At 47.6% G+C, this 15,696-nt stretch overlaps 1 protein-coding gene across 4 annotated transcripts in view; it reads right to left on the reverse strand.

Annotated features, from left to right (window-relative positions):
* Window positions 1-15,696, reverse strand: part of LOC119432389 (WASH complex subunit 2) — a 545,737-nt gene that overhangs the window by 108,288 nt on the left and 421,753 nt on the right. For all 4 annotated transcript variants that reach the window (XM_049658605.1, XM_049658606.1, XM_037699556.2 and 1 more), the window contains one exon: window positions 5,297-5,446. In XM_049658605.1, the coding sequence (XP_049514562.1) occupies window positions 5,297-5,446 (150 nt within the window). The remainder of the gene's footprint in view (window positions 1-5,296; window positions 5,447-15,696) is intronic.

Consider the following 15,696-nt stretch of genomic DNA (forward strand, 5'->3'; position numbering starts at 1 on the left):
AGGCCGCAAGGGGCTACCGAGCGACGCACGCAAAAACACAGTAATGCCTTGAGATAACGGAAACCTTTTATAGAATCCGTCGACACCAGCACTGCACAAACGTCTGGGCGGCGGGGAACCAAAGGGGTCCCGCACCAAGGGCAAAAATACAGACATGGGCGCCTATAGCACGTTGCTGCGAGCGCACAGGCTTAAGCTGGGACGTGTCGCTAGGAAAAGTCCGGCGGCTATTCTACTTGCTCTGGCGATAACCAATGGGTCAACTCACGAGAGCTCGGGCAATCTCCTTCGGCTTGGGCTTTCAACAAGTGCGGCTCGGCGTGGTTCGACCTCGCGCGAGCACTAGGCACCACTCTTCGGCTTGGCGTCAGGAAAGGATCAGCACGAGTACGCGCTCCCCGCACGGGCAAAGGCACCATGCTCACGTCCTAGTCACAAAGCGGACGTGTACTTGCCTTGTGCCGGTCCCGGAGATAAGAGAGCCACGCTCAGCAACTAGCAGCCAACGCGGCCGCGTAGTAATGTCAGCGCCCCACCCTAACCGCAAACCACCATGTGCGGAGCGCCACCACTGGAACCGGTTGGGAGCGGGCGGGGTTGGCGAGGGATGGCAGAACAGGTGAAGCCCGTGCAATGGCACCGGCGCCTCCCTCAATCCCCACAACTTTCTTTAAAGAAAACCAGGTTTATTCAATGCTTTAATGCCGATATAATCGACGTGGATACTTCAGAAAAGTTTACTGGTAATTATGACACCCAAATATTTTGCATTTACACTTTCAAGGGGCTGACTGCGGATGCTATAAGTATGAACCACAGGCATCTCTTGAGCTGTAATGGAGATAGATTGAATTGAATTGAATTCATTCCGCAACAAGAAAAAGTTACGAGCAGAACAGGTAAAAGCTGTAAGAACAGCTTGGGGAGCCCTGACCCTCTAGCACACGGGGAAGCATAAAAGCGTGTGGCTAAGGAAGTACAACCTACTAAGAGAGAGAGAGAGAGTCAAAACTTTATTTTCATGGGGCACGGAGAAGCCACGATCTCCGTGGTGGGTGAAACCTTCAGTCCAAGAGGAAACACTTACACGAGATAGAAAACGTCACTTGAAAAGGGGATTACAAAGCAGTCATAAAGAAAAAGGAAATCACCGTATCACATCATTATACAAACATTAAACGCAGTTGTTTTGGTGATGTACTAGATATGTCAATGTTATTTTCTTTTATTATGTGGTTTAGAAGTGTAGGCAATTGAAATTTTAACATTTGATTTCCGTAATTGGTTCTACATTTGGCAACATACCACACTTCAGGATGGCGTATACTATAGGCAAGAAAGTTTTTCTCTAGCTTAGCTAGGCTTGTCATGGCATCATTATTTTTCAGCAAGCCGAGTTCATATAAATGGCATAGCTTGTAATCATACATTGATGTCACCTGAATGATGTGGTGCTTCTTAAACAAGTCTGCAGTGTGGTAGCGATATGGGACTTTACAGGCTAGGTGTAAAGCACTTTTTTGCAGGACGGTAAGTTTGCTAATGTTTGCAGCTGTTGTTGTTGACCATACAAGAAACGCGTACAGTCTTAGGAAAGCAATGTTCCTTATTCTTTTTATTTCCCGCACCAGTCTGCAAGTTCACACCAAGTTCTTGTTTAGGATTGATTGACAGGATGCATATCGATTTCACAACAGAATATAACACACAGTCGTCAGTAAACAACTTCACTTTAAGACAGTCATCAAGAACCCCAGGTGGTTAAAATTATTCAGGAGCCCTCCACTATGGCGTGCCTCATAATCAGAACTGATTCTGGCACTTAAAATGCCAGAAAATAAGAAATAGAATGTCATTGGCAATACCGTTTACATCATTAAGAAATATCACCGTTCCGCGGACCGAACCCTGCGGAACCTCAGATAATACCTGTAAATTGTGCTATCTACAAATGTCCGTCTACATCAAACTACGTGCAGTTCTTTAAATATTTTTCAATCTAGCAAACAACTGTCTGGCTGACCACGTCTCAACCTTTCAATCAGCAAATAGCATGGTACTCAGTCGAAAGCTTTAGATAACTCTTAAAAATAGCGTAGGTTTGAAAAACGTCTACTACATAGACAATGTCACAAACAACTAATAATTATGTAGTTGTTGATACCTTCCAATGAAACTCATGCTGAGAGTGAACAAAACATGGGTTGCCTCCTAGAAAAGTCTATATGTGGCTAGCTATAATATGCTCTAATAATTTGCAGCATGTGCTTATTTCTGGCACACAGCTTATCACCAGTTTTAAACACTGGTACAACTCTAGGAGTCAGCCAATCATGGGGCAACAAGCACTGATTAATAGAGACATTAAACAGTACGTACAAATTCACGGAGACTAGTTCAGAATACCGATAAAGAAAGCCACTGGGAAAATCATCTATGCCACATGATTTCTTTTCATTTAGGTTTAGTAGCAATGAAAGAATGCCTTCTCAGCTTATTTCGAGATAAGATATTACAGGGTGTGTGCACAGCAAATTGGCCGTCATGTTTAATGTGTGCACAAAACCAGGATTAGCAAATGATTAGGAAAACTCTTGCAATAGCTGACGTTTCTATTTACAGTTCCAGATATTCGTAGCTGGTCTACGAATCGTTTCCAATCAGAAAGAAAGCGGGAAAACTTTTGTGGCAATTCATTTAAACCCGTGTGAGTGATTGGCCAAAAAACCTGGTATGTGCGTGATGCAATTTAGAAAGCAACTCATCTTTGAGACAATGTATGTGAAAGTGTCAAATGGCTCATTGAGCAAAAAAGCCGGCATCTGTAGCAGCAAAACGGCAGGTAAATTCCCACTGGCTGTGACGCCATGTCAGGAGTGGCGGTGTCCATTGGCTAAGACACCCCGGCAGGAGTCAGGGTTCGTACAGGTTTCTAAGGCAAAGATTTAAGGATATTCCAGGACCTGTCACAGGTTTTTCAAGGACTCAAAGCGGCATCCAAAGTAGGATTTCTTTACTCTAACATTTCCAAAAATGACTAGTTTTATTGCACTTATAATAAATAAATGTACATCACAATTATCATAACATGTCTAGCCTTGATAACTTCTCAATATCACAACACAAAATGAACGCTTACAACAGCGGCTGAGATTTCTCCGGTATAGGCTGGGTAAAGTTCACCAAAAATATTCAGAACATTTAGCATAGGGTTATTGCACTAAAATACAAAGAAATAAATGTATATCCCAATGTTGTTAATAATGTCTAGCCTTGATCACTTTGCAAGTTCACAAAAAAAAAAGAAGTTCCCAAAACACAATGAATGCTCCCAACAGCTACTCTGATTTCTCCAGTATTAATTGGGCAAGTTTACTGAACATTCCGAAACCATTCGGTGTAGCCTTGCTACACATCCATTGTATTATAACAAATAGATGTATATTGCAATTTTGTAAAACATGCTTTGTCTTAATCATTTCTCAAGTCCGCAATATTAAAAGTTAACACAACGAATACTCACAACAGCTGCTCAGGCTTCTGCAGCATTAGCTGGGTTGGTTCATCAAACATTTCTAAAACATTCAGCATACCATATTTTCCGGTGTATAAGACGTGGTTTTTCTTAATTTTTCGTCGGTGCGCCTTATAGAACGGTGCGACCTATGTACGTTTTTTCAGGAAAAACATCCATCAAAACCGCATCCGATTTTATGGCCAAGTGAAGCGCGCTGGTTGACTTAATTGCTATGGGTTCTGTGCGTGCTATCGAGGTGCCGGGTTCTCGTGATCAAGTTCCCGAGCGCCGTGTGAAAAGGATGGTGCAGCAACGCAAGCAGCGGTAGGCCGACCGCGAGTCGATCGACCACGAAGTCGTCGCATCCGCAGTTTGCTATGAAGATACGGCATGCGCCGCTGCGCAAACTACGCAGTTTCTCCAGAGTACAGGCAGCCCCCACCCCTCCCTCCCGGGCTGCCTTCCCACTTTCCTCCCTTGTGCGCGATTTCGCTCACCGACGCACGCTTTCACTTGCACATAGAGCGTACAGCACACGGGGACGATGTTATCACCCTTGGACTTTATACGGAACATCGTGACTACCACGACGGCAGAAATGCGCCTGGAGTGGAAACCCATACGCTTGCGCATGACCCGCGTTCATGGAGCGAAACGTCACTGGAACTTTTTTTAATCGCTTATCGAAAGAACAAGTGCGTCTTATACACCCGTGTGACTTATACACATTTTGTTCTTGTTTTTTTGGAAAAACTGCCGTTTTGAGGGAGGTGCGTCTTATACAAAGGTGCGACTTATAGAACGGAAAATATGGTAATGTTATTGCACTTATGTTATCGTAAATAATATTATAACAAACCTCCACCCAAAGGCACTGAGCATCAGTGGCAAAGTTGCTCCTCTATAGTTCTCTTTATCTTCACTAGCTTCACCTTGAGCGCAAGAGTGAAAGTGGGACAAGGCAGGCTGACGGGCGAGGAGTGAAACGAACAATAGGGTGAGGAAAGCAGCGTAAACACTGCCAACCCAGCCAGCACCGAAGCGCGGCACGGGTCTCTCGCATGATCCTGCAGCTTATCCAGAGGTTAAGGCGTTTTACCTTTTTTTTGTTGCAAAGGAACAAACAGCTTTACACAATACAAAACCGTAGTCTTCAACCTGTCTTGTAGATCTATCAACATCAATATTGTTACAGAAAAATGCAGCGTGTCAATAATTGAAACGTCATCCGTACCCAAAAAATCAAGAAAATTGTTGGATGACGGACAAGTATTTTGGTGCAAGCTACGTGTAAATATATCTACATGAATAAATTTGTGATCGGAGATCCCATCTGTGGTGCTGACAGAAGTATTGTTGAAAAAGCTTTTGACAAAAATTGAGATCAAGGACTGACTGCTTCATTTCTGTAATGTGAGCTGGAACCGCAACTACTTGTTTTAGATCATGACAAAACATAGTCAAGCAAGAGTACTACTAGTACCAATTAGTACTACCACTTTTTTTGGGGGTTTGTGCCTCTTTTTCCATGGACCAATTTCTCAGAAGGTTTGCCGAGATGCCTGCTCCTTGGGAGCTGCTGTCCATGAAGTGACAGCATGACTTGGTCAGGGTGACAACACTGAGAAATACCTCATTTTATGAGCTTTGAATACACTGATTTATAGCTGAGCAAGGGGTTTCGATGACTGTTTGAAAACTACAGCTGGGCACTTTGGTATAACAACTTCCATAAGAAACCAACACAATATGGTAGGCACAAAATCACTCCTTACTTACATCTGCAATGGCAGCAGCCAAGGAAGCATCAGGTTCACCTCCTTTTGGCATGCTGGCTTTTCCAAGGCGGCTCCTAAGTTCACCTCCAAAGAGGCTGGAGCCCCCAAACAGTGGGACACCACCAGCAGGTGGCTTCTCCAGTTCAGTGGGCTGCAGCAAAGGACTCCTTTGTCACAAGCTGTGGCACTGAACAGTTGACACCTCTTGGATTCTCTCTACTGTCGAGTTAAGCACACACATGTGCAAAGTTTCAAGCAGAAATGTTAAGCCATTTGCTTTGAATTCTGACCGTATTTATTCGATTATATGGCGGTCACGATTGCTCTAAGGAAAGGATGCCCCCAGTTGGGGAAACTAAGAGAAGGAACTATGCACACTATTATAAGGCCATATAGACTAGCCAATTCATACTCTGTGGAGATTGCCCGAAATACTGAATTACTAAAACTAGAACGCGAAATGGTGACTATGAAGTAAGGGGGAAGGGAGCTCCAACACACAGAATGATCACGCAATGACCAAATGCAGCGGTACTGTAGAATATGCAGTCAGTGGCAGCTATAGGTAGTTAATTCACAGTATTATTCGCTGTCTTCCTCTTAGTGGTAATTTGATGCAATACATCTCATGTTCTTGTTTGTTGATATAATACTCGTAACATGTGACATGTGGCTTTCCCTCACAGTGGTTTATTTTGCACACTAGATGGCAAACCTTCATGCAGCTCTATACTCTGTTGTTTGTCTTCATTGTTTGTGCTGTAGTAATTATGAATCAAACAAAGAAGTGCGAGAACATGGTTAACTAAGGACCGCACAAAGAGCGATGAAACGAAACGTGTTAGGCACAATGTAAAGAGAGGGGAAGTGTGGATCAGAGGGCACACAGGAATGGCCGATATTCTAGTTGACATTAAGAGAAAAGAAATGGAGCTGGGCAGTGCCATGTAATGCTTAGGGTAGATAACCATTACAGAATGGGAGCAAAGGGAAGGGAGGACGGCAGAAAACGAGGCAGGGTGACGAAACTTGCAAGTGGGAATCAGCTAGCACAAGACAGGGGTAATTGCAGGCCTGCCCAGTGGACATAAAAATAGGCTGATGAATGCCAACAAGCCCGGTTCACTGACCTAAATTTCTTGGCAGCACAGCCTAGGCTACGAGTCTAAGCACAGCGTTCAGGGCTGTGTGCTAAAAGGTAGTGTTGTGATGCACTGTTTGGCCCATTAGTTCCAAACTGATGCTTGCATTTGCTTTAAATTTCTGCCATAACACTTTGAGAGCAAAGTACTTCTGACCATTCGGCACTGTTTCCGAGAGCAGTTTTTTATTTTTGCCGCTTAGGCTTAACGAGAGACTCTGTACTCGCTGTACAAGGCCTCAGAGATTTGGCAGCACGCGTGGCAAGCCACAGGTAAAGTCCCTAGATATTTTTTTGCTTTCTTTAAGTAGCGACAAGCTTTGAAGCACCGCCGACAAATCTCATTGGTCGGCGGTCATTTCGGCGACCATGTTCTTCCTAACACTGTTCTTCGCAGTCACTTGCATGCTGCTGCGAGCAAACTTGTATTGCGGTCGCGCAATACCGACCGCAATACAAGTTTGTGGCAGGCGTTGCCGTAAAGACAAATTTTGCTTTCGGCCTCAACAACGCAGTACTAAGCTGCTTTTGGGTTTGTATTTGGGGCCGTTTTCTGAAACGTTCCACTTCGGCGAAATTTCTTTTTTCGCTTTCAGGCGCGCGCTGATTGGCTGGTTTAGCAAAATTGAATGGCGTTGGGCTCAACCAGCCAATCAGCTCATCCAATTTTGCTAAAACAGCCAATCATCACGTGCCTGAAAGCAAAAAAGAAATTTTAACGAAGTGGAACGTTTCAGAATACGGCCCCTGGTTGTCTGGCCCCATGCCTGAAGCATATATTTCACTTGTGTGGTGCAGCAGCGGCCGTTGACAGACGAATGCTATCTAAGCAGATACACCGCTTCAGGAGGTTAGGCAGAACATGGCGGCCGACGGAGGTAGATGTCGCTACTTAAAAAAGAGCAGAAAATCTAGGGACTAGCAGGAATCTAGAGCCACATGTGCTGCCAGATCTTAGAGGCAAGAGATTACGAATGCTTGCTTGTACTTTGTATTCCCTATAGATGGCACAACAGCCAAAGTCTTGCATACATGAAGCTATCTGGAAGTGCGGCGCGTAATGCATGAAGAAAATGTTTGTGTGCAAACAGTAACATTGGCTATATATTATACGGCAACAGTTGCATTCAATGCTGCTTGCATCAAGCATGCAGCACTCACTGATGAGAAAATGTAAGAAAAGATAAAGAAGCGATAACGTACATATTCCCGGCGTCGATATTTGGATGGCCGAACTGAACTGTAGCAGACGATGGGGACACGAACACCTACCCCAGCTCTACGATGATGATGATGATTTATTGGCATACCATTTGAAACAGGGCAGTGACAAATAGCAACCCAGCCTCCTTGAGTGAATGTTTAACATTCTAACTTTTTGCATACATCTCCTTAATATGTTCTCTATCTACCTTGTACCACTCCCTATGTCTGTAGCAGGTCCGGTCATATAAGAACACAGCTCTTAGGTGCCTGTTCCTGTGGCAAGCGTGGTGTCACTGAGGGAATGTGGCATGCAGTGGGGCATGGAAAAAGCAGCACGAGCGAAGAGGCACGAGCAGGAAAGCAGAGAGGAGGGTTTTGCGAAAGTGTGAGAAGAAAAGCGCGTAGTGCGGCGACGATAGCTACAACATGGCACCAGTGCGTTCTCTGGGAGGTTTGTCGTCGGCAGCTGCTGTGTGCTGAATACCGCAAAAGCCAGCACGTGGCTTTTGCGATCTTCAGATTTGCGAGGCAGTCACGCCATGCTTTGCTCCGTTTGCAATGTGCTGCAGGAGATAGATTGTCTGCGCCAGCCAATCTATTGGGAAATGCAAACACGTACAGAGCTTGTGGAGATGGGTTTGCACAAGGCTTACCCTACGAGCGACGGTCAGGAAAGGGCACGACGCTCCTCCACTCCGCAACGCACAAAGGCGCTACGGCAGGGTTCGTCAACTCTCCGACACGGCGCAGAGAAGGCTCTGGAGTCAGATCGCCAGCAAACACGGGTTTATTCACCCAAGGTACAGCTCAGTGCTACAGTCACGGCGCTTACGGGCCAAGGCTCACCGCAAGACCGATCGAGTACGCGCGCCCGCTGCGCTAGGGCTAACCGGGTAGCGGTCCGCCAAGCGCGATAACGAGGAGTCGCGAGAACAAAGGTCTCATGTAACCACCTCGTTGCGAGCCTGTGAGCCTCTCCCGCGGCGAGGAAGCGCTCAGCGGACGAGAGCTCGGGTGGAGAGGGTGCCCGGGGGCCGCCGCGCGGGAGGCCAATCAGGGCGCGTCCCGGTGACGTGTTCTCGCGGGGAAAGCCCAATTCCGGGGGGGAGAAGCACGGTTTGCGCGGGAAAGTAAGTCCGGCGCGCTAGCCGTGTCCGCCATGTTGCCGTTACGGCGGCGGTTCCCGGGGATCGAGCTAAGCGCCGCGCGCGAGCTGGGGGACGAGCCGCAGGAAGGCATCTCGATCCCCACATTCCCCCTTCCTAAAGACCGAGGCCAGCCTCCTAAGTGGCTGACCGAGGCCGAGTGGCAAGGTTGACTCAGCCAAAGAGGGCTGAGTCAACCTTGCCGGGGCAAAGGGGCAAAGTCCAAGAGGGTGTCGTCGTCTTCCTCAGGACCACGACAGGGAGAAAGGGGCCCCAGCAGTCCGAAAAGCGAAGACGTCGCTTCTCTTGACACAAAGCCAGGGGTTTGCCTTGGCCACCAAAGTTCCGCACGCTGGAAGGACCCCCTGCCAGGTGGAAGAGTCAGCAGCCCAGGAAAGACAGGGCAGGGCAGCACCATGGTTCAGCCAGCAACACACGAGGTCCGCCGGACTGGAGCAGCCAGGAATGCGCGAGGCGTGGCTGCCATTTTGGCGCAGCAGCCACCACAGAAGTCACTGGGCTCCCCGGATTGCACAGGAACAGCATGATGATGTATGGTGTTTAATGGCGCAAGGGCCAGATATGGCCAAAGAGCGCCAGGCCAGTGTTCATGAGTTGACAATGGAGCAATGAATTGCGAAAGGTAGATGTGTAGTGGCTGTAAAAGGGCCTAAAAACAATCGCTGTAAAATACCTAAAATGTATATGTAATAAAATTATGGCAATGGCTAATGAGGTGCACTATGATCACGAAAGAACAGATTGCAAGATAATGACGATAGGCGAAAACATATCACAGATAAATTTTTTTAAAAAGCACTACTGCCTTGACAGACCCTTTGAAAACGTAAGGGCCTGGAGGCGCGTGCTATGCAAAACTACTGTCGCGGCGACTTCCTCTGAACAGAGGACACGCTACGAAACTATTGGGCAAATAACATGCAGTACAACATCGCTCAGAAAATCCAGAACAGCTTTAGTGCTAAACAGAGGTTCGTCGCCAAGAAACATAGCAGGGTGGAGAGGGAGACGGTACTGGTACGCTAAAGGGAAGTGTCGTTTTCTCTCTCTTTCGGCTTCCCTGCACTCCACGAGCACGTGTAGCACGGTAAGCCTCTCTCCACATCTACCACAGGTTGGCGGGTCATTTCCAGTTAAGAGAAAATTGTGGGTGCCATATGTATGTCCTATTCTCAGACGAGAGAATAGGACATTAGTTCTTCGTATTTTTGTAACAGGATGCCACGGGCCAATTTGTGGCTTAACTAAGTGGAGCTTATTGTTCGTTTCGGCATCCCACAAGCGCTGCCAGTGGCTTCGAAGTTTCTTTCTCAAGTAGGGCTTGAGATCTGTGGCAGCGATAGAAGCGGTAGGGTTAAGGGCTCGCGATGTAGTTGATGTGGCCATTTGATCAGCCAGAACATTGCCCTCGATGCCTCTATGGCCAGGCACCCAGCATATAATAATATGCTGGTTAGACAGGTATGCCTTGCACAGAGCAGAATACAGTTCAATAAGTACAGGGTTTTTGTGTCTATGTAGAGTCATGACGGCTTTTACGACGCTTAGGGAGTCTGTAAATATTATTGATCTTTTGAGTTTTGATTCGCCTATACTCTTCACAGCCGATAAAAGTGCATAGGCCTCAGCCGTAAAAATGCTTGTTTCCGGGTGCAGTACATCGGACTCGGAGAACGATGGGCCGACTACTGCATAAGATACCCCTGCATGTGACTTGGAAGCGTCGGTGTAAAACTGAGTGCAGGACGAGTACTTGAACTGGATTTCCAGAAAATGCATCCGGATATGTGCCTCTGGAGCATCTTTTGTGACCTTTACAAACGAAGTATCACACTCTATGAGTTGCCACTGCCACGGTGGCATTGGCTTTGCTGGGGCCATCAGAGTATTTTCAAGTAGTGGGATGTCCATTTCTTCACTAATTTTTCTTACACGTAGTGAAAAGGGTTCTCTTGCTGTCGGCCGGTTATTAAAGAGTGTGGAACTGGTCATATTATTTACGGTTGAGAAGGACGGATGTTCCGGGTTTGAATTTACTTTCAGGAAATAGGTGAGGCTTAAGGATGAACGTTGCATATCAAGCGACCACATGTCCGCCTCTACATACAGGCTTGCCACAGGACTTGTCCTGAAGGCACCAGTGGCTAGGCGGATGCCTAGATGGTGTACAGGATCCAGCATCCTTAGGGCGCTTGGTGTAGCGGAATGGTACACTATGGCGCCGTAATCTAATCTTGTAAGTATGAGGCTCTTGTACAAATTTAAAAGACACTGTGTGTCACTACCCCAAGCGGTGCGTGACAACACTTTTAGAATATTCATTGTTTTCATACACTTGTTTCTTAGATACCGTATGTGTGCCACAAATGTAAGCTTCGTATCTAGAATCATACCTAAAAATTTATGTTCTGTTTTTACGTGCACGCGTTCTCCCTGCAACTCAATGTCAGGATCGGGGTGCAGACACCTCTTTCTGGAGAACAGGACGCAGGTAGTCTTTTGTGGGTTAAGGCTAAATCCATTCTCGTCTGCCCACTTAGACACCTTGTTCAGACCAAGCTGAATCTGCCGCTCACAGACTGCGAGATTGCACGAGGCGAAACCTATCTGCACATTATCGACGTATGCAGAATAAAACATGTTTCTTGGGATATACAAACGCAAAGAACTCATTTTTACGATAAAGAGAGTGCAACTGAGCACCCCACCCTGTGGCACTCCAGTTTCCTGCACAAAAGGTCTTGATACAGCATTTCCCACACGAACACGGAAAGTGCGATTAGATAAATAACTTTCTATGACATTTAACATGTTACCACGTATACCAACGTGCGAGAGGTCTCTAAGTATTCCAAACCGCCACGTGGTATCGTAGGCTTTTTCTATATCAAGGAATACAGAGAGAAAGAACTGTTTATGGACGAAAGCTTCACGAATTTGCGTCTCAATACGTATCAAATGGTCGGCGGTGGATCGACCTTCTCGAAACCCGCATTGGTACGGGTCAAGCAATTTGTTTGATTCAAGAAAATGTATCAGTCAGCGGTTAATCATTTTTTCGAATAGTTTGCACAGGCAGCTTGTTAGTGCTATAGGGCGGTAACTCGAAGCAGACGATGGGTCCTTGCCCTCCTTCAGTATAGGAATGACAATGGCCTCTTTCCAGGCAGAGGGGATCTTGCCGGAGGTCCATATAGCATTGTATAGGGAGAGGAGAGTTTTCTTTGTTTCATGAGGAAGGTGCTTCAGCATTTGATAAGCTATGCGGTCAGAGCCTGGCGCAGACTTGTTGCAGCAACTAAGTGATGCATACAGCTCAGCAATGCAGAATGGCTGGTTGTATGCCTCGTTTCCGGTACCTTTTCTTTCTAGTTTCTGTTTTTCTATTGTAGCCTTGTGCCTTTTAAATGTTTGTGAATAATGGGATGAGCTGGCCACATGTTCAAAATGTGCTCCCAGACAGTTAGCTTGGTCTTCCAGACTGTGGCCTTGTGTGTTTACCAACGGGATTGAAAAAGTTTGTAGCACTTTTATCTTGTTAACTTTTTTCCAGACTCTGCCCTCTTCTGTATATGAGTTGATACCTGATAAAAACTTCTCCCAACTCTCTCTCCTGGCCTGTCGGCGCGTTCTCCTGCCCTCCGATTTTATTTTCTTAAAATTGACAAGATTCTCCGCAGTTGGGGAATCGCGTAGCAACCCCCACGCTTTGTTTTGTTTCCTACGAGCGTTCCGACATTCCTCGTTCCACCATGGGACACGGCGTTTGCAGGTCGCACCACTCATTTCTGGTATACATTCAGAAGCAGCATTGATTATGAAAGATGCAAGATACTCAACGGCAGCATCAATTCCCAGCAAAGATATGTCAGGCCACGAGATACCACTTGTAAGACTCTTGAATTTCTCCCAATCTGCCGTATCCAAGTTCCACCGGGGAGCTTGTGGTGGAGGTTCGTTTTGTAGTGGTGATCTCAGCAGTATGGGGAAGTGGTCACTCCCGTAAGGATTTTTTATCACTTCCCATTTGAGTTCAGGAAATATAGACGGGGAAACTACACTGAGATCAATGGAAGAAAAAGTTTTGTTTGCGAGATTGTAGTAGGTGGGTTCCTTTTTATTCAGGAGACACGCACCAGAGGAGAAAAGAAATCGTTCGATTAGGCGTCCTCGCGCATCGATACGCGTGTCGCCCCACAAGCTGCTGTGTGCATTCAAATCGCCAAGAACGAGGTAAGGTTCTGGTAATTCATCTATAAATGACTGAAATTCATGCTTGTGTAAAGGATAATGTGGGGGTATGTAGAGCGAGCAAATGGTGACGAGTTTACCCAGAAGTACAGCGCGAACGGCTACCGCCTCAAGTGCCGTTTTGAGTGGAAGTGGCTGACAGGCTACACTTCTGTCGAGTATGATGGCCACACCACCAGATGATGTGGCAGAATCCTCGCGATCTCTTCGGAAAACAATATTCTGACGTAGGAAGTTGGTGTTTCTGGAGTTTAGGTGCGTTTCTTGAACACACAGCACCTTTGGATTACATTTATTGATAAGTTCTTGGATGTCGTCTAGGTTGTGGATTAGTCCTCTAACATTCCACTGCATTATTGTGTTCATGTTGGATGAAAATAAAAGGCGCTGTGTGTCTGAAAAGGGAGGAGAGTGACTTTACTTTACAAGGCCTTTGTCAGGCCCTGTAATTGGTGTTTTGTCTTTTCTGGAGCGGTCAAGAGAACCTCGCCGCTCCTTCGACGCTACCTGCGCCGTTTGGCTTGGACTGGTGTCCATAGCCTCTTGCGAGGCACTGGACACCCGCTCCAAAGAGCGATGTGTGCGTCGCGTAGACTTCGTCTCGAGCGACGAAGTCTTCGTCCCCACCGTACCGGAGGTCGACAGGACCCCTGTGGCCTCTGCAGTGGCCTGGCTGCTGCCGGAGCTTGTAGAGGCCACTGGTGTGGACACTTTGAGAGATGGCAGGGCAGCGTTGGCTGCTCCCACCTTAGGGGCGGGTGGCGTTAGCCTTGGCACGCTAGGCGTGGTCCGGGCTACCGCCAGAGGCCGTTGTGGTGCCGCCCCCCGTTGCACCACTTCGGCGAAGGATGTTTTCAGTGACAATAATGATGAGATCCGTTGTCGAGCTTCACGGAATGTTATATTCTCCTTAACTTTTACTGTAATTATTTCCTTTTCTTTCTTCCAGGCTGGACAAGCTCTGGAGTATGCAGGGTGACTGCCGTCGCAGTTCGCACAATGTAGCTCATCATTATTGCAGTCGTCAGCAGAGTGAGCGGTTGTGCCGCACTTTGCGCAAATAAGCTGCCCTCTGCAGCTCTGGGATGCGTGACCAAATCTCTGACATTTGAAGCATCGTCGTGGGTTGGGGATATAAGGTCGAACATGAAGTTTTACATAGCCGGTTTCGAGAGTCTCAGGTAAAGTAGTTGAGTTGAAAGTGAGTATTAAGTGCTTCGTTGGGATTTCGATGTCATTCCGCCTGATTTTGATGCGCTGCACGTGGATTACGCCTTGGTCCTTCCATCCATCCAGGAGTTCTTCTTCATTCAATGTCATTAAGTCTTCATCTGATACCACGCCTTTCACTGTGTTCATAGTTCGATGTGCGCTCACAGAAACAGGTATGTTACCAAAAGCTACGAGGTGTGCGAGTTTGTTGTGTTGTTCCTTGTCTTTGAGTTCGAGGAGCAAATCTCCACTTGACATCTTTGTTACCTTATAACCAGCTCCAATGGTCTCTTTTAGGCACTTGGCCACAAGAAATGGGGAAATTGCTCTAGCTTTCGTAGATGACTGCTCACAGTGAAGGACGTGGAATTTGGGGAAAGTTTCTTTGTTTTTGGGCCAGAATAGCGAGGTTGCGTCGGTGCGTACCCTTTTCGAGGCACGATCGGTAGAAAAGGGGTTTGAGGATCCCATGGAAATAAGTGATTTATTCGGCAACGGCGTCTGCCACCCACCACGGAGCCCAACAAGGGGACGTGGCAGAACATATAAACAAGTCTGCACAGCGCCAGCAGTATGCCGTTACTATAACCCAATATGGTATACCCAAGGTAGGACAGCCACACCAGGTTAACCCTTGCTGCCAGGAAAAGTGGAAGTGAATAGAAAAGATGAGAAGACAGGAAAGATGAAAAGCGGGAGAAAAAGACGAAGATTGGAGAGGAAGACAGGAAAAGGTGAGTGCCGATTTCCCCCGGGTGGGTCAGTCCGGGGGTGCCGTCTATGTGAAGCAGAGGCCGAAGAGGTGTGTTGCCTCCGCCGGGGGGCCATAAAGGTCCGAACACCCAGCATCGGCTCAGCCCCCAGGATCCCCCTTTCCCCAGACATGGCTAAGCCGCGCACGGCTACACGCGGGAGGGTCCAACCCTCATGTGCTCGGGTCCGTGGTGTCGCAACACACCAAACGCCTGCTTACGCAGACGCCCCTGCGGGGTGCACAGGAACAGCAGGCCGGGATAATCGGCAGCCAGGTCAGCAGCGGCAGACGGAGTGACCCTCCTCGGCCAGAGGTCAGCGCCTGATTGGGGACCAGCCACAATTAGCGGCAGCCTAGGCAGCCGGAGGCAAGGCTGGCACGGGTTCGTGGCCCCCAGAGGCAGGAGTCATTCATGGCGGAAGGACCAGGAGCCGCAGGCCTTGAGATCGGCAACAGGCTGACATGGTAGGGCCAGGGACAGCCGGCATCGTGGTCAGCAAGACTGGTGGCACAGTGGAGCCAGGCGCAGGGAGCAGACTGGACGACGCAAGGTGAAGGACAGGAACGCCCCCCGGCATAGCCGGCGTGCCAAGGAAGTTGCCCGCCTGGCTGACAGCCCAAAAAGGGGCGTTTGCCAGGCTGAGGCTTGGGCCATACATAAGAGGGTATAT

This window comes from Dermacentor silvarum, chromosome 11 (genome assembly GCF_013339745.2).
Source record: "Dermacentor silvarum isolate Dsil-2018 chromosome 11, BIME_Dsil_1.4, whole genome shotgun sequence".
NCBI lineage: Eukaryota > Metazoa > Arthropoda > Arachnida > Ixodida > Ixodidae > Dermacentor > Dermacentor silvarum.